The 19341-nt window shown below is 37.3% G+C and overlaps 1 protein-coding gene across 1 annotated transcript; it reads left to right on the plus strand.

The window, feature by feature from the left end:
- The first annotated feature begins 2367 nt into the window (after window positions 1–2367).
- Window positions 2368–11933, plus strand: CD1A (CD1a molecule). Its single transcript, XM_016124208.2, has 6 exons — window positions 2368–2902; window positions 3262–3528; window positions 3964–4242; window positions 4462–4740; window positions 5075–5165; window positions 6212–11933. Exons 1-6 carry the CDS (start codon window positions 2842–2844, stop codon window positions 6255–6257), a joined length of 1023 nt encoding a protein of 340 aa, XP_015979694.2. The 5' UTR covers window positions 2368–2841; the 3' UTR covers window positions 6258–11933.
- Window positions 11934–19341: the final 7408 nt, after the last annotated feature.

The raw sequence follows: 19341 nt of genomic DNA on the forward strand, positions 1-19341 counted from the left end.
GCTCAAGGTCTGGCTGGTCCAAGGTCTGAGTGTGATCCAGGCCCACTGCTAGGAATAGGACTCCAGATTTAGAAAATATGTAAACATAATTCAGCATCTTGTATCATGCAGGTGTGGCTGAAGGCCACTATTGTACTCTGCCATGTGAGGAGCCATGAGGTCCCCTGGAAAGCAGAAGGGGAGCAAAAGAAAGGGGAGAAGAAGAAGTGCACACAATACCGTGCACTCGCTGCAATAGAACTGCATTTCCCAACAGAAGTGCACTCAGTGCAATGAAGTTGGTGCCTGCCATTTCATTCTCATATCTGCCTCTTGTGCATTCTTCCAACTGAGTGTCTCACCATTAAACCTTCCCTTCTCGATCAGCAATACCACTGACACACTTGGTGTAGCAGACAGATCTGCTGGGCCCTGACACATGCTTTGAAGAAAAATCTCAAGTGCTCCAGAGAATGACAGTTTTGGAGTTCTTTTCCTAAATTTGGAATTAAGGAGGGAACTTAAGGAAGATTATATGAAAGTGTAACAGGATAGTTAACAAGATTATGTATTGCCTTGAGGGTGGTTATACTTTTCTCTTTGGAGGGGTCTGAAAAAGAGGATTACTTCTGACATTTCAAAGATGTATTAATCTAGATGCACAAATACAATGGACAGAGCTTGCTGAAGGCAAAGATAAACCTTTATAGACTTGTGGCACGACTACCCACCAGGTGATCAAGTCACCTTGTAATATTATCTTCTGTCACTGATTGTCAGATTTATAACAGCCATATTTTTTTTCACAGTTAAAATGAAGTATATATGGTATTCTGAGCTAAGGATGAGATAAAGTACCTTGAAGCTTCAAAGGGTCATTGCATGTTGATTATAAGATGTTCAATAATAATAGTTTATCCTGTCATATAGATAGATTAAAAAAAAACTTCTAGTGATAACTCATTATGGGCAAGACTCTTAATTTAAATTATTTAAAGAAGAGTTAAAAGTTTCTTGTGAGCCTACAGGGTCTAGACTGTCTTCAGCTCAAAATAATTCAAATGCTAAAGTGATACATTTTTGGAGGGCTTTTCTGAATCCCCACAACAGCTAAAGAGTAATTCATCTTGTCAGCTTGTTAGCACCAATAAAAATATCTTTCTTCTATTCATATAATTATCTCTTCCTTTCTTATAAAATCCCCTTACCCTCACCCTGTAATCAGGACACTATACCGATTTCTGCCTGAAACTATCGTTCAAATTGAATTGTTTTGATCCTAAATCCACACTTACTGCCACACACTTTTCCTTTTTAATTTTAGGTTAACACAACCTTAACTTTCCTCAAAACTATTTTCTTTCTTAAACTAACCTTAAATAATTTCTGTTACTTGTATACCAAAAAATAAACAGCCCAAGCACATTTATCTAGATGATACAAAAATCCCAAAATATTTAAGAGCCTATAAAAGGTTATAAAGAGCATGAAAGTGGAAGGTCTGCATGTCCAGCAAAGACCAGCTAATAAGATAAGCATGAACTTCCAAGCAGGGCCAATAAAAAAGGAAATCTTGGGTAAATAATTCCAGAATACTCTATTGACTTCACTTCCCACAAATTATTACTTAAAAAAATGATAACTAATGGAGGATTTACAGCATAACCTCCTCTACACTTCATGCTTATTATCATGTGATTTTTATCCTAGGTAATACCATATAAAATTCTCAGTTAACCAAGTAGAGATACAAAATAGTTATGTTAAAGATCTGCATAATTAAAAAAATAATTAGATACCTAAACCAAATTATTCAACATACAAAAATACTAATTGAGTAATGACCACTTGCCAGGCACACTTAGATTGTGGGGATTAAGTACAACAGGGGCATATAGCCCTAACATCACAAGCTGAACACTGAACTCAAGATTCTGAGTGACAACATTAGTTAAGAATCTATGCTTTACAAAATATCGTTTCAAGAGTCATGTGTTGGTCTAGATTCTACACATTATAATAACATAGAGCGCACCAAGATTTATAGTTCTTGGTTTATGTGTTCCTCCTAGTAGATTAAAAGCTCCTTGAAAACTTGACTGCATTGTTGACCATTGCAAATTCATGAATGTCCTGAAGTGCTAAGTGACTCTTGGGTGAATGAATATATATCAGCGCAAGTCAGATGGGGCATTTTAAATGTGTTTCAAGGCTCCCATGGTCTCTGTAACAGCTGCTGCCTCTTTCCTGAGAATAATGAAGAATTTATGGTAGTTTATACTGTGACCAATGGGAATCAAAGGAGATTTTGAAAGAGTAAATAAATTAACCAATGAGAAGTCAGATATGTGAATGAGCTAGTGGGTAGTGAGACAGGGGAAACATATTTAGAGAATATTCTAAAGGACAAGAGAAGGACAGAGTGACAGAAAAAAAGCAGGGACGTAGAACATTTGGTAAGATTTGGAAAGATATTTAGTTTTATTCTTTTATAGTACTAATGAGAACGACATGTCCCCAGAGGAAAAGTGACTATTCGATGTCACAAAGTATTTATTTCATAGAGTTTGCATTAGGGAAAGATGAACAGAATGGAGGCTGGTGACAAGGGGGGAAGCTGAAAGCCAGAGAGGAGAGTCAGAACCGGGGAGGAAATGAGAGGCTGAGTTGGCAGTCCAAGGTTTAGGGAAGGAGCATATATATTTACATTTTTTTTTGTTGTTATTGCAGTTAGTGACTATGAGGCTAAAGGGGAGGTTTGTCTACTGGTAGAAGAAGGAAGTCAGAATAGAGGTGTTGTGGAGTAGGTTTGTTTAAAACAGAAATCAAAATCCGAGAGAAGAAATAACACCTGTAAATGAAATGCTGTTTCTGCAACTTTCATTGCTAGCAGTTCTCCTGCCAGGCGGTAACAATGAAGATGGTAAGAACTCTGGCCACTGCGCAGTTGGGTGCAAGAGGGAGTGTGTGTGTGTGTGTGTGTGTGTGTGTGTGTGTGTGTGTGTGTCTTTCCATATATCTGGAGACTGCGAATGTCAGCACAGTTCCACTCTGAGCACCTCTGATTCCAGGACTTGGTACTTCCGAAGGTTATATATACAAAGTATAGGGCCTTGGGCAGGCAAATGTCTGCTGAGGTAACTATGGCTTTCCTTTCCTCCAGATTCTGAGTTTCCCTCTCTGGCAACTTTCTTTCTCCATTCTCTCTCCATACCAAAGACTTTTTTCTCAATTTATTTGTTTGTTTGTTTGTTTGTTTGTTTGTTTGTTTTTTTGCAACAGTCTTACAGGAACAGATCTCCTTCCAAACCATCCACATCTTATCTCTTTACAACCATTCCTGGACACAAAGTTGGAGCTCAGGTTGGTTGGGAGACTTGCAGACTCATGGCTGGGAAAGCAACTCAGGCAAAATTATTTTTCTGAGGCCTTGGTCAAAGGGCAACTTCAGCAAGAAGGAGGTGACAGAAAAGGAAGGGTTGTTCCGCAGACTCTACATTGAATTGTATCATAAATTTCACTACTTTGCCAGCCAGTGGAAGTTTGAATGTGAGTTCAATTCCCAAAATGGGGAGGTCGGATATGAGTGTGTTGTGTATGTCTTAATGAGTTTTTAGTCCAATTTTTCCCCCATTCAGTCTCTTCAGTAATCTCTGTCTATACATTATTTATTATAACTTATTGCATTCCACCCACCTTAGATTATTATGATCGCAACTCATGCCAAGTCCTTCCTTAATTTCTGGCCCTCACCATTTATGTTACAGTTTTCAAAAAATTTTCTGCCTTTCTCAGGTAATTTGTTTTCTTCTCCACCTCTAACTACTTACCACTTCCCCTTCTTTTGAACTTCTGATTTAATCAAACTTTGTTCCATTACCTCAAACACCCAAACTTCTTCCTTCAACTTCCTTCTTTTGCTTCCACTCATTTAATCATTTTTATACTCACTCTTTTTTCTAATTCATAACCCTTCTTCTCCAGATCCCTTTGTGGTACAGATGGCAGCAGGCTGTGAGCTGCACTCTGGGAAAGCCAAGGAAGGCTTTGTGTGGTTTGCTTATCAAGGATCAGATTTCATGCACTTCCAGAACTATTCATGGTTGCCATCTCCAAAGGGTGGAACTGGAGCTCAGCAGGTGTGCGGACTATTTAATAAGTACCAGGTTGTCAATGAAATAACACACAGGCACATCAGTGACACTTGTCCACGTTTTCTCTTGGGTCTACTTGATGCAGGGAAGGCAGATCTCCAGAGACAAGGTCAGTCCCATACCCTCCCTCTAAGAATTTTCTATTCTAATATTATACCTTCCCACCATTCCCTTCAAATTGAGGATAAGAAGGAGCAAAGAAGAAGAGGGATAATGGGTGATGGATTCCCAGAGTAGGAAAGACGTCTCTATCTAAACTGATATGAAGCTGCGAACCTCCAATTTTGTGTTAGAGTTCTCATCTGAATATCTTTCCTGTCCTCTGCAGTAAGGCCAAAGGCCTGGCTATCCATTGGCCCCAATCCTGGTGCTGACCATCGGACGCTAACTTGTCATGTCTCTGGCTTCTACCCAAAGCCGATTTGGGCTATGTGGATGCAAGGTGAGCAGGTACAAAAAGGCACTCAGCAAAGTGATGTCTTGCCCAATGCTGATGGGACATGGTCTATCAGGATTTTCTTGGTTGTGGAAACCGTCGAGACATCTGGCCTGTCTTGCTGGGTGAGACACAGCAGTCTAGGAGGCAAGGACATCATCCTCTACTTGGGTAAGGAGGAAGTGGGGTACGGCTGGGAATGCGAGTAGGTGTGGTCCTCAAACAGAGCAGGAGAGCCAAATGAAAAATTGGGGATTTATGGACTCCAGACCCAAAAAGAGTGAACACAATTACTTCAAGAAATAAAAAAGTTAAAAATTAGAGTCCTGCATATGTGGGAGGATTTTGAGGGTTAGTGAATAATCCCTGAAGAAAGAGGAGGGAAGAAAAAGGAAGAAAGGTGCTTGGTGAAGTAGACACTCAAATGAAAAAAGTAATACCAGGGAAATGTACTAAACAGGGGTTGGTTTTGAAATGACACCCTTGTGTGTACTCAAACCCACAGAACATCACAACTCCGTGGGCTTGATTATCTTGGCAGTGATGGTGCCCCTGGTGCTCCTGATAGGTCTTGCATTTTGGCTTAGGAAGCACTGGTGAGTTCGTTGTGTCCATCTTTCCTGCTCTTTTACACATTCTCCACTTGTCTTCCCATTTTTTTCTTTCTGTCCTCAGTTTTCCTCTTCCCAGTCCCCTTCCCTCTTTTTCTAAATTAAATTAATGGTGGTGACATTAGTTAATAAAATTGTATAAGTGTCAAGTGTACAATCCTATAATATATCATATGTATATTGCATTGCGTGATCACCTAACAAAATTAAATTTCCTTTGTCACTATATATTTGACCCCGTTTACTCTTATCTATGTCCTTCCCCTTTCTCTCAGGTAACCATTAAACCGTTGTCGACGTTTAAGAGTCTCTGTTTGTCTTGTTCACTTGTCGCTTTCTATTTTATATTCCACTTATGAGTAAAATCACATTTGTCAACATTTTCTATCTGACTTATTTCGCTTAGTGTGATAATCTCAAGATCCATCGATGTTGTTGCAAATGGCAATATTTCTTCTTATAAATAAATATAAGTATTCCATTTATATAGGTACCACATCTTCTTTATCTAATCATCTATTGAAGGTCCCTTCAGTTGTTTTCTTGTCTTGGCCACTATGAACGATGCTGCCTTGAACAGAAGAGTGCCTGTATCTTCAAATTAAACATTTTCAAATTTTTAAAATAGATACCCAGAAGCAGAGTTGCTGGGTCATTTGGTAATCTTATTCTTAATTTTTTTGAGGAACCCTCATATTGTTTTCCATTGTGGCTGTACCAAGTTACATTCCCCCCAGCAGTATACGAGGGTTCCTTTTCCCAACAACAACTAAGACTTGTTATTACTTGTCTTGTTGACGATAGACATTCTAACAGGTGTGAGGTGGTATCTCATTGTGGTTTTGATTTGCATCTCCCTAAGAATTAGTGAAGCTGAACATCTTTTCATATTTCCGTTGGCCATTTGTATGTCTTCTTGAGAGAAGAGTCTGTTGAGTTCCTCTGTCCATTTTTTAATTAGATTGTTTGTTTTACTCTTCAAATCTCACCTCCATCTCATGCAGAATAACTTCCATCTCTGTTCTTGTTAGGACATACTGTGACGGACCTCCTGTCACTCTTATTCCCTTGAAATGAGGTTCCAGCCACTGAGGGACTCAGGATGCAGCACGGTGATGATGTACTTTCAACTTTCCTTGTATAACTTTTTTTCGTGTGTGTGTTTATGCTTAGTGATAACTTGTTAATACAAGCTAAATGTAATTTTGCAGGAATTTTTTTTTGACCTGGGATCTGAGACTTTAAAACTCATATTTTAACTTTGGATAGAATGAGGTTCTAGCAACCTCTACATATTTAAAAATTAATGAATCTCCAGCCCATTTCAGATGTCACTTCCTTCTGGGGGCCTTCCCTAATCACAAGTGGAAGCAGTGTCTGAACCCCAATCACACTTTCAGTGTACTTGTTAAATCTACTTCTCACTTTCTATCTTTTGTTGCAGCTATGTAGGGGTCCCTTTACCCTTGTAATTTTTAAGCTCCTTGAGAGCCAAGTAAATGTTTTTTTTTTGATATTGTATCATTGACAGAGTGTATTAAATACATGTGTGATTTTCTCTCTAAAAGCGTGTGTTGAATTTATGCCCAATATATAGTTTTTTTTCTTATTCTTTACCTTTTTGACATATTTGTGGTAGTTGAGACTTTTCACCCTCTTTTTGTGAAAAGTCTTTACACTGTGCTACTTTCTTAGTGATTTCTCTCAGTCTCCGAGGGAAAACACAATTAAGCCTTCAATCATTGTTATGATTTAACTGTGGCCACCTATTGGGATAAAACTATTGCTCCAAGTATCTTCAACTAAAAGCGGAAGTCAGGATGTAGCCCTTGCTATTTAGTGTGTTTCAGGCACAAACAGCAGAGTTGCCACCTTGGAGGCTGTTAAAAAACCTAGAATTTTGGACCTCACCTCAGTCATAGTAATTCGTAATTGCATTTTAGTACAATCAGAGGAGATTTGTAGGTGCATTGAAATTTGAGAAACCGATATAAGTGATGCCTGAGAGGTAATAGCGCAAGTGTGCCACAAAAACAAAAAAAGATGTGTAAGAAAAAAGAACAAGAGTGTTGGTAGTCAGGACTGAAGTGACATTAAGGCAAGGGGAGTACATACAGCACATTCTCACTATTCATGGCTGTTGTGTTGAAGACACTGTAAAAACTGAGTTAGTGAATGTGGAGCCATTGTTCCTAGAGGAAATACGGTGTTAGGTTTCTGTGAGCCTCTGGTCAAAACATTCTTGTGACTTATGAATACACCTAAAACACCTAATTTATGGTATATGTAATTTAAAATAACTTATTATATGTAGCATCTTTTTTGTGTGTAATAAATACCAGCTAAGAAATATTTAATATTTCTTGACTGGGTAATGTGACTTTAATTTTTATTTTTATTTGTTTACTTTTAGCAACACAGCTTTGCCCTCCACTATGCTTTAATAAACAAATAAAAATGGTCTTCATATCATGAATTCAAAAATGTAGGTCCCTTTTCCATTTTAGGCTTCATCATAGCATCAGAGATGCTACTTTAGCATTTTCTGAGAAGTTTTACATACAGGTCAGAAAATTCCTTTTTTTTCTGGATTTACTGTACTGGTGATTTATTAGCACTACACTCATGGCCCACAGCACTATAACTCATGCCTGAGCAAAGTTTATCTACACATGCATTTTCTCTTAAGGCATATCACAGTCTTCTTGTTTGTAGAAACACTAGACAGCTCCTCTGCACACAGCGCTATTTAAACATCAAAATCACCAAGAAAGAGCACAAAAGTATGAAAGATGTGGCACTAAATAGATCTTAAAAGGGACACTTGTTCACAGTATGAGAAGTGAAACAAGAAGGCAGAGTATCAACTTGTTCAAATCAGCAGGAATTTGATGGGCTTCCTGTGAGGGGCTGGCTCAAATTTTGTGCCAGTGTGCACAGGTCATGAATGACAGTGAAAGCATAATAAGTATTGATTTTGAGGTTACAATTCAATTTTATCAGGGAGGCAAATTCACAAATAAAGAATTTGTGAGGAGTGAAGATTGACACTTTCTGATGAATAAGCGCCAATGGCGGTATGAATTGAGATATCCATGACAAGAATTCAATTACTTTAGAATTCACTAATTAATTCCGCAAATAGTTCTTAAGCACTCGTTATGCAGCAGGGACACACTGAGTATAAAGTAATGGGGAGAGAAAGATCATCGCTGTCCTCTGAGCTTGAAAATTGTACTCTTCTAAAATGATTTCACAATTTACTATCTTAATTTCGTAGTATAGCAACTTATTTGGGTTGAACTAGGGGAAAGGGACTTGGCTCAAGTTCGTTTAGGAAGTTAGCTGAGAGAGGGGGCTCAGGGCAAGGAGAACATCCAGATGAATCTAGTACAGGTAGCAGCAGCTGCATATGTAGAAATGTTTGCAAAATAAAATTGAGATGGAAAGGAGGAAAAGGTGAAAATGGAATTTGGAAGAGCAGACAGTGGGACCGTGGCAATCTTCCTGCCTGGATTAGAATGGCTGGTTATTCTTCTAGGTTCCAATTTACCTTGTCACCCTTGTAAGCAGCCATGTGGTTTTTGGTTGGCTGACTACACTCTCATCTGTAGTTTTGGACTCTGATCAGCCTAAAGCAATCATGAGAAAGCATCTTTGACAGTGTTACACAGTGAAGGACAGACAGGTAACCTATAATTTAAGCCAAATCATCATACAGATTCCACTTATTCTTGCTCAGACTGATGATGGTTCAGGGCTAGCCATCTGCACTAAGGCGGCACAATTTATATGAAGTCCGATTCTTGTATTTGATGATGGGAGAAAGAGATGCTCTTTTTTTTTTTTTTTAATTGTCCTGGATGTTACAGTGTGGGGAATAAAGCTTGAAACAATTAAAGCTATTTTTCAAACACCGGCAAGTAAACCGAGGATGAAGTTCTACTTGCAAGAAGGTAGAGAAATTGTATACCTGAAATTTATTAAGTAGGTAGATCCCAAGTGTTCTTACAACAACAACAAAAAGGAAAAAGTAACTGTGAGGTTAATTAGCTTGATTGTCATAATCATTTCACAACTGATAAATAAATCTAAACATCAAATTGTAGACTTTAAAGTCATAAAATTTCATTTGTCAATTTTACCCCAAGAAAACCAAGAATTGCAACAGCAAAATATTTTTAAAAAGACAGAAACAACATATCCACAGATGAGTCCACATTAAACTCTAATTAAAGCCTGAGTAACCCTGACTTCTTAGTTATCTCAGACCCTTTATTGCTTCAGCCAAAATGTGAGATTTTCTTTTGTTCGTGACGGAAACATCCTCTCTAAAGTACATGGATCTCAGGGGACTCTTGGCTAATTTCTACTCTTACTTGCAACATTCCTCTTCATGTTCCTCCTTTTCCTCTATACTTTAAAAGTGTTTCTTACCCTTTGGTTTTTCCATAGTGTCTTCATTCTGTTAAATATTCTCACTGTCTTCCTTTTTAACTATGACATCTGATAAATCCTTCCTCTGGACACTTTCCATATGTTTCTAACAAATCACCGATCAGGACTCTTAAGTGCTGGTTCTGCTGCTGGGTAAGTTAGTAACTTTGGAAAGGCTCCCTGGTCTTCATTGTTTTCTTCAGGTAAATGAAGAGAAAAATACATACTCTCAGAGTTTTCATGGAGTTTAAAAGACGATCTAGCACTAGCATTTAATAAACCATAAAAAGTTACTTCAATGGCAGTCAAATTATCAAAATGGAAGATATTTTTCATGGTGTTCCTCCTGACCCAATAAGTTTCATTCATTCATTCATTCGTCCATTCATTGCATGTTCAGCTTTTACTATTTGTATCATAAACATATTTACTGAAATATGTTCTAAAATATATAAGAAGCAGCTGTGTCTCTAGGTATTTGAACTACAATAAATAATGCCTTTTCCCAAGCTTGTTTCTGTTTTGATGGCTATATTTCATCACCCAGAGTCAAACTTCAGAAGCCTTTCAAGCCCTTCTTTCCCAGCTTTTCTGGTTACCATGTTATTCTATATGTTATCTTTGAAGATCATTTCTTCTTTTCCCCATTGATGGACTTTATCATCCTCAACATAGAATAAATGTAGAGCTTTTGTCATTTAAGACACATTCTTGTTGGTTTCTTAAACACTTTGTTTCAGCCACAAAAGTTTGGGCTCAAGTTTAGAGAATAGTAATTTCAATCACTGAGATTCTCCTTAAAAAAAATAAATAAATAAAAATCTGAGGCAGGCATGTAATTGTATTTAGAAGAAAATACAAGTTGATATATAAACTTTCTGTGATTTCTCAATTGGAAGGCGTTGAGCAGATTGTCAGAATTATTAGGTAGACCAGGAAAGTGGATAAGTGAATGATGACAAAGTCGCTTCATTTGTGAAAACATGTAAGGTGCTGGGTATTATGCCCCACCCTACCTGTTTCCATTTCCTGGTTACTTGATATCAAAGGAATTTGATCAAGTGGAAGATGAGATATTTTAAAATTGTGTTGAATAGTAAAAGTGTGTAAATTAGTATTTGACGATTTTAAAATTTATTAATTAAATGTAATTTTGTTCTTCTTAATGTCATATAAAATATTTTTTTGAAGGAAATCCAGGTAATGTGACTAGGTGGCTATAGTCAGCTTCATAAATGACAGAAGTTTTAACACATCATTGGATCATCACATTTATAAATATTTGTTTACTTTTTATAATAATTTAACTACAAATTCTTTATTAATTATTTCAATGGTTTCTAGTGCTCTTTCTACAATTTTTTTTCTTATTTGCCCTCCAGAGGACTTTTAACTGACCAAGTACACAATGAGCTGCAAGTTTACAGGCAATTTCTCAGTTCTAGAAAGAAAGTAAAAGAGAACTTGTGATATTATTTTAGGATTCCAATTCCAGTGAAAACCAAGGAGAAGAAAATTTCTTCTTATAATAAACTTAGCCACATCTACACACAATATGTTTCATCATAGGCATGAGCAAGTGATAAGGAAGAATTTTAGAAAGATTAAAGGAAAAGTCAATCTATATCATGTATTGTGAAAATACATTCTCACTTAGAAATTCATTTTTCATGTGACTTTAATTTGAGGCTAGAGACTTTCACTGGTGAATGTGAAAATCGTTGTGGTCCACAAGTTTGAGAAATGGTTTATATGCACTTTGTTCAATTTTCTGTGGTGATTTGTGCATTTGGTATCTCAATATATAAAAGGGGATGCAGACACGGACTATGAACAAACCGGGTATCTGCACTCACACATTTCTGCTTTCTGCTTTTGTTAAATTTCAAATATTCTGAGATTTTTAAACAACGAATTAAGGATTAGTTTTTGCAATCTTATTACCATGCATCATTTTTATATAGGTGAGCACAAATTTTCTTTTTCCAGCTCATAAATGATTCTGAAGTAACATATACATGGGCATTACAACTTTAAAAGCATTTATTTGTAAACAAGATAGACTAAAAGCATGAGCTGAAAAGATTTTAACCGAGAAAGCTAGAGAAAATAACAAAATCAATAAAAATTTAGAAAGTAGAAAGTTAATTTAAAGCACTAAAAATTAGAATAAAAAGCAAAACAAACATTGATAAAGGTGATTGACAATACTAAAAGATGGCTTCTTGAGGAAATTGATAAATGTATAAAAAGCTCTCAGAACTTATTATAAGAGTAATAAATATTAGAAAAATAGACATTACAGATAAAGATATATAGATTTAAAAATATTTTAAATGCTATACATAATTTATATCAACACTCTTGTTATAGATAAACTTTTATTTAAAAAATCCTAGAAGAGGGGGAAAATCTGAATAAGTAATTGTTAAGGAAGATGAATAAGTCATCAGACTTCTTACTATTCACACAAGGTTCTCGTCCAGATTACAGGGTGCAGTAGATAATCATATGTCATATACATTGTTTCAGGTAGAGAAAAAAATGGAAAAGAATTACAACTAATTTTACAAGGCAAAATTTTTGTGGCCAAAGCCAGGAAGAATTTGGCAGAAAACAAAACTAAACAAATATTAAAATGGTAACTATCAGCTAATTTCATTTTGTATATTTGTTTAGAAATGATGTAAATGTATAGACTCAAATACCGTATTTGCAAACAGAAACCAGCATCAGGTGCAGTGAGTTTTATCCATTAATGCAAACATTATTCACCATTAAAAATCTCTTAATAAAGTACAAACTAGTAGTTGATAGCTCATCATGGAGTTGGGGAGCATGGCATAGGGAATGCAGTTAGTATTTATATGATGGCTAGGTGGAGGGCCAGCAGAAGGAGGGGGCAATTAAGGGGATCATTTTATGAACTATATAGATGTCTAACAAGAGTACTGTAGACTTGAAACTAATTAAAATTAATAAATCAATTTAAAAAAATTAAAAAATAAAAGCTAGCTTAAGTATTTTGGTTAAGCAAAACAGACATGTCTTAATTTTGCAGCGAGTCCATGTTAATAATTGATATTTATGTCTATTAAATATGTTTCAAGAAGTTATAATGTTCAAGCTAAAGTATGCTAATTGATTACTTCTTAGTTTTCATTAGACAGTGAGGTTTTAAGTATTGAAATCTCAATGTATGTAGAAATAATTTTGTGGTGTTGTAGAAGAGTCTCTGGAACACCTCGAGATGCAGCCAGAGAGCTCAGACCCCCAGTGACGAGGTTCTTGTCTTGTATCTTAAGAAAGAATTCAAAGGCAAGGTAGACAGCAAGCAAGAAAGCCTAAAGTTTATCAAAGATAAAGCACACACTGAAGAAGAGAGTGTAGACAAGAGAAATAGGAAGAGAGAGAGAGAGAGAGAGAGAGAGAGAGAGAGAGAGAGAGAGAGAGAGAGAGAGAGAGAGAGAGAGAGAGAGAGAGAGAGAGAGAGAGAGAGAGAGAGAAAGTACTTCAAGTTTTTCTTCTTTTTGGGGCAGAGCACAAAAAAGTGTTACTGACATTAAATTGTTGTCACCTCCCAGTAGGTAAAGAGCTTGGTTCCTCACTTTTTATTTCGTGTATAGTATTTTCGGAATGGTCATGGCAACATGTGCATGTGAGAGCTGCATATTTGTACTGTGGATAAGACAATAATATTATAATTAGTCAAAGGTCATGCCTTAGCCAAAATGTCATCTAAGCAGGAAGAGACCAGTTTTGGCATATCTCCCATTGTTGGAGAGGTCTAAAGAAAGGAAAAAAAAATCTGGAGCCTATCTTGGAGGGAGAGGAGACATTGCTATGCTAGCTATCCTGCCTCAAAAAGATTTGAAATTGCATGGGGAACCTTGTAAAACTAAGTGATGAGAGCTTCTAAGGTATATTGTATGGGTAAAAAATGGTTGTAATTTAAACAAATACTTGGGGCTATGGGAAACCCAAGAAGGCAGCTTGGTTCTTCCCTGCTCCCTGGCTCCCCATTTTTGGTTTTAACATTTTTTATGTGTCATAGTGCGTTTAAGGTGGATTTAGGTGAAGGAACTTATAAGCTGACATTTTTGAAAAGGAACATCTTACACTGTTACCAAGGTTTGATAGTCACTTCACGAGAATGCCAAGTCGGTAACCACTTCCCATAGCCAATGTCCGGTTGGAAATTTATGATGAGGTCACCCTATGAGGTTACTTTCTGTAGAACCCCCTTTTTATTCATAATAAATCAAAATAATAGTGAGCACAGACCAAGTCAAAGAATGGTAAAGTTAAAGTGGAATTAGAGAATGTCAAGTTCTTTTAATCCAGTCATTTTTACAATGGGAGCAACTGAGACCCGGAGTGATGATCTATGCATTCTAGTAAATGGTCCATCTAGGAGTTCATCTTTGCTCTCAGGATGGGGCTCTTTCCACTGTTGTAAATATGATATGTAGGAGGGCACAGAATAGAAAGAGGGACTGGTGTTGGAAGCCAGAAAGTGGAGAGATAAACTCGAAGAAGGGCTGATGGGGAAATGAAAAACATTGTAAAAGGCATGTGGTTGTGGGAGGCAGTGGGGTTTCTCAAATAGGGAAGTGGGCAGAGGGCAAGGCTTCTGTTGGTGGAAAGGAGGGTCATAGAGCATGTGAGTATGTGGGGTGGGGACATGCCATCAGAGTTCTGAAGAGTTTTCTCTAGGGAGACAAAAATCACCCGCTGAGGTGAACTTGGGGGAGTGCCAGGTAAGACCCAAGCAAAAGTAAACGTGAGAATGCCAGTGCCCCGATCACCGATGGGACAAAAAGCAGGAGCCAGGGAAGACCGGTGACAGAAGAAGAGCACTGGGCTCCCCTAGGATGGCCAGGACACTCTAGTCAGGCTGGATTCTAATAACAGGATTCTTCATCCATCTCAGATTATTCTTTTTTAGCTAGTATGTATTTACAGGGCTTATATAATAACCTTCTTCCCTTATTACACTTCATATAAATTTCAGATTCTTGGATCTGTGTTCATAAGTATACTTTGGTACAAATAGTCTGTCAGTTTCCCTTTTTTCACACAGAACCCATGTTACCCCACCTCCTTTTTTGTTAGGGATTGAGTTATATGAGCCTTTGTGTGTAAAAATGACATACTTAGGAGTTTGGATTATTTTTCATAAAAGTAATTAAAATGTTTTAAGCATTAGCTAGACATGACGAAGTTTAAATTTTATGTAGCAGTTCTGAAGCAGGGTGCTGAATAGATATGGAGAGTATTTGGATTGCAATGTGCAGCTAAGGGATTGTGGCAGTAATCCAGGTCACACATAATATTGACATATGAAATGTCAAAACCTATAGAGAATTTTATAAAAGTTTACTTAAACCAAACTCACTACACATGCTGCACAGCAAGATCTCAAATGCTCCAGAGAATAACAGTTTTGCAGCTTCTCTCATGCATTTGAAATTAAGGAAGATTACAAGGAGATGAGAGAAAGCAAGGTGGGGTTTGAATTATAGGATAGTTAACAAGATTATGTGTTCTCTTGAGGGTGGTTACACTTACTTTCAAAGGTGTGTGAACCTAGACACACAGAAACAATGGACAGGGCTTGCTTAAAGCAAAGATAAACCTTTTACTAAAAATTCATATGCCCGGGATGTGACTACCCACCATGACCTGCCCAGTTAGAAATTTATGATCCAATCATCCTGTGAGATTACTTTCCAGAGAACCCCCTTTTTCATCCACAACAAAATGTCAGCAGGGGTAAAAAGGAGGAGAGAGGTTTTACAAATTACAGAGAGAAATAATAAGGTGACATAGCAACTGTGGGGAGTAAAGGAGAGTTAAGTTTCCAAAGAATAAGTTTTTTAGGTTTCTGCTTAGATGGTTGCATGGATATTGCCAGAGCATGGGATGAAGCTAGTTTCACTGAAGGAGAAATTCCCCTAAATAAATCTTTCTTTTTGTTTCTTTCTTCATTCATTCATTCATTCATTCATTTATAATGGTGACATTGGTTAACGAAATTCAGTAAATTTCGGGTATACAATTTAACAATGAGGCATATATATATTGCATTGTGCGTCCACCTCCCATAGTTAGATTTCTTTCTGTCACCACATATTTGAACCCTTTTATCCCATCTACCTGTTACACCATATTCTTTTCCATGAACATAGAGTGAAACAGCTCAGTGGTGAGTACAGGAGAGAACATGCGTACATAATTTGTTTTCTAGTGAAGGCTTTCTTCATTGCTTGTGGATAGTTGTCTTCTTGATATGTCCTCACATGATTTTTCCTCAATGCATGTGGAGAGAAAGAGAGAGAGCATGTGGAGTGAGAGAGAACATGTGGAGTGGAGAGAGAGAGTCAGGGGGCAGGGAGAGAGTGATGAAGCCAGAGAGAGGTAGAGAGAGAGAGGCAAGGAGAGAGAGACTGAGAGAGAGACAGAGAGATAGAGACAGAAAGGCAGAAAGAGACAGAGACATAGAAGAGAAAGCTCACTCTCTGATGTCTCTTTTTATAGAGCCTCACACTTAGGATCTCATTTAAGCTTAATTACTTTCTTAGAGGCCCCATCTCCAAATCCAACCACAGTGTGGAATAGGGCTTCAACACATGAATTTTGGGGGAACACAAATAATCAGTTTTTAACAGTGAGTAAGACTACTTCATTTGGAGTTCGATAGCAGCAACTTTATTGGCATTACACACTTAATGTAAATTCTCTAGAATCTTTTTCTAGATTATGAAGTTGACAATTTGATCCATATATCTTATACTCCATATCTTTATTTCATTTGTTTCTGAATTCAGGAGCGAGGTGAAACAGTAGTTCCTGGGGTTCTATAATATTATTCAGCATAGATAGGTTAATATTGCAGTTATAAATGAACTTGAGCATATTAGAGGTTAAACACAGCAAAGTTTATTTCTCATGTAGGCAAACTCCATGTAGATCAGTCAGTCCTTGTCTGTCTTGAAGCTCTGCCTTCTGGAATAGGTGACCTCCAAGTTGGCACTGCAGGCAAGATGATCGGATGCGATATTTTACATGGTTAGGCCTGGGTGGCTTTCATCTCCAGCAGAGCATACTCCATTGCCCCATACTCAATTGCAAGAAAATAGGGGATTGTGTTTTTCTTATAGGCTGCAGAGTGAGAAATGTGATAAATATGTAACACTTCATTAGCCATACCTTCCACAACCACAAACTAAGATTTGGCCATTGACAAGGAGATTCAGGCAAAGATGAGATCTGGTGCTTGTGGGTGATTTGGGTGGGGCTTAAACGGTGTGTTGTTCTTCAATGTGTTTGTAGCTCATAGAAATTGCTAAACACGTGGCCATAATAGAAAGAGCTCATTGAGTGTAACTTTCAGCCTCATTATTAATGTTGACAAATGTGAAAAAGAAATAATGTTACAAAGAGGATTTTAAATAACTGCTTCCTGCATCCAGTAATTATTAAAGTTTTTAAAGAGATACTATAATAATAATCATAAGGCATAGGTATTAGAAAGATTTTGTGTTTATGTATTTACACACATTAACCAGTCAGAACCACTGACAAATCATCAACTACTTCTCAAATCGACTACTTAAACTAAAATATTAACAAACATTATCCCTTTTGACAATGTATTTTTATCTGATCACAAAATTTAACTTAAACATGGTTGTTTAACCTCTCCCCTGTTTCTCTTGAAAAGTTGAATTTTCTGACTTCTATAATCCAATACATTTCTATTCTGCACCGAAGATTAGCTCTGATTGAGAAGCATGATGCACTTCTGAGACTTCGAATTATGGACACCTCAAGGGTTAAGCAGTCATAATGCCTTTCTGGGAAATCTTGTTCTGAACAGGCTTGTATCTGGGATTCTAGACACAGAAATGGCAATGATCACAATGCATTTTAATTCTTGGTTTACATCTACTTCTATAGTTCGAAGCTCCTTGATAGAAGTGAATACATTGTAAGTCTCTGTATGTTAATATATTTACTAAGATACTTGGTACCAACCATATGTGGAGGCATTTTTTGGTGAACAAATATATAATTTCAATTCACTAGGAAGGCTTATTCTTTCTTTCTTTATTTTTTTTTTTTTGTGTGTGTGTGTGTGTGTGTGTGTGGTTTTATGAACTCTGGGATGCCTGCAATTTTATCTCTAAGGATAATTAAGAGCTGTCTATAGTTTATACAATTGCATGGGGAAACCATAGGAGACCTGAAAAAGCAAATTCTCCAATTTATAAATAAGCCAGAGAGAGTCAAGAAATGAGAAAGATGAAGGAATAAGGGGTGAATGGCAAAGAGAATACTTTGAGGGTATTCAAAAGGGGGAGGAATAGAATGGAGTGCCCAGAAGAGGGGGCAGACTGGATCCTGGAGGTGCAGTTGAGTGAAGAAACTTGAAGAATTGTGATCTGTTAAAACAAGCAGCGTCCAAGGAAGCCACATCATTTCTCTTTTTTCATTTTAGAGGTAAGATGCAATTTCCAGAGAGGTGAAGTGACCTTTCAATATCACACACAATTTTGTCTATGGTAGTTGAGGAGGAGAAACAGATAGGGTGAAGGCTAGTGATAGACAACAGCTGAAATCAGACAAGAGAGAATAACTTTAGTCAGAGCTGGAGAGGAAGTGAAAGATCAAGTAGAAGGCCCCATGTTGGGGGAAGCAGCAGATTTTTTTGATTGCAGTCAGTGGTTGGTGGAAACATTGTCTGTTGGTGGAAGCAGGAAATCAGAATTCAGAGTTGCTGAGGGATATGTTTGCTGAGAAGAGACAGGAAAAAAGAAACATCTGCAATGGCATGCCGTTTTTGCAAACTGCAATGTTAAGTGTTCTGTCAGGTGGTGACAATGCAGACACTAAGAACATCTCTCAGGGTGGTGAACTGTCCCAAGATGAATCTGGATTTTAAGGATGCTAGAGTGCTTACAATCTGAGGAGTCCTGTCTCCAGGTCCAGTTTCCCCTTTGAAGGATGGTGGTGGAGAATGGGGTTCTGTGCCAGAAAAATATCCTTGTTAAACTAATCATTATGTTTCTCTCCCTCTCTAGTAACTGGTTAATTTTCTATTTTCTCTCCTTCCTGTTTACCTCTTTAAAAAAAAAAACTACCTGATCTTCTACCACTCATAGTGGTCCAGGAACACATCTCTTCCTGTCTCATCCAGATCTTATCCTTTGCCAACCAATCCTAGACACAAAATCAGGGCTCAATTTGGCTAAACAAGCTACAAACTCATGGCTGGAAGAGTGAACATGACACAATAATCTTCCTGTTCATCTGGTCCAAGGGTAACATCAGCCAATGAGGAGCTGTTATTTCATGACTATTTCATTGGATTAAGTCTGAATTCAGAGATTCAAGACTACACCAGTCAATTACAATTTGAATACAAGGTCAACACACTGAATTTGGGGATCTTCGAATGGTTTTATTTGTGGGAAACATTCTCATACCTTTCTGGATCATTTCCCATTATTCTTATCCCACCATAAAAATCTTCATGCATAAATATCTTGGGGGTTATTCCAGATGTTGACTCCACAGGATCTCATGGACTCTGTCTTCTTCTGGCCCCCTTTTCCTGTGCTTTTAAAATATCTTTCCCCGTGGTCCCCATTCTATGGCCTAAAATCCAGAGGCACACAGTTTTACCACTCTGTGCTAGACTCCCTTAAAATCTGATCTC

The sequence above is a fragment of the Rousettus aegyptiacus genome, unplaced genomic scaffold (genome assembly GCF_014176215.1).
Source record: "Rousettus aegyptiacus isolate mRouAeg1 unplaced genomic scaffold, mRouAeg1.p scaffold_m13_p_17, whole genome shotgun sequence".
Lineage (NCBI taxonomy): Eukaryota > Metazoa > Chordata > Mammalia > Chiroptera > Pteropodidae > Rousettus > Rousettus aegyptiacus.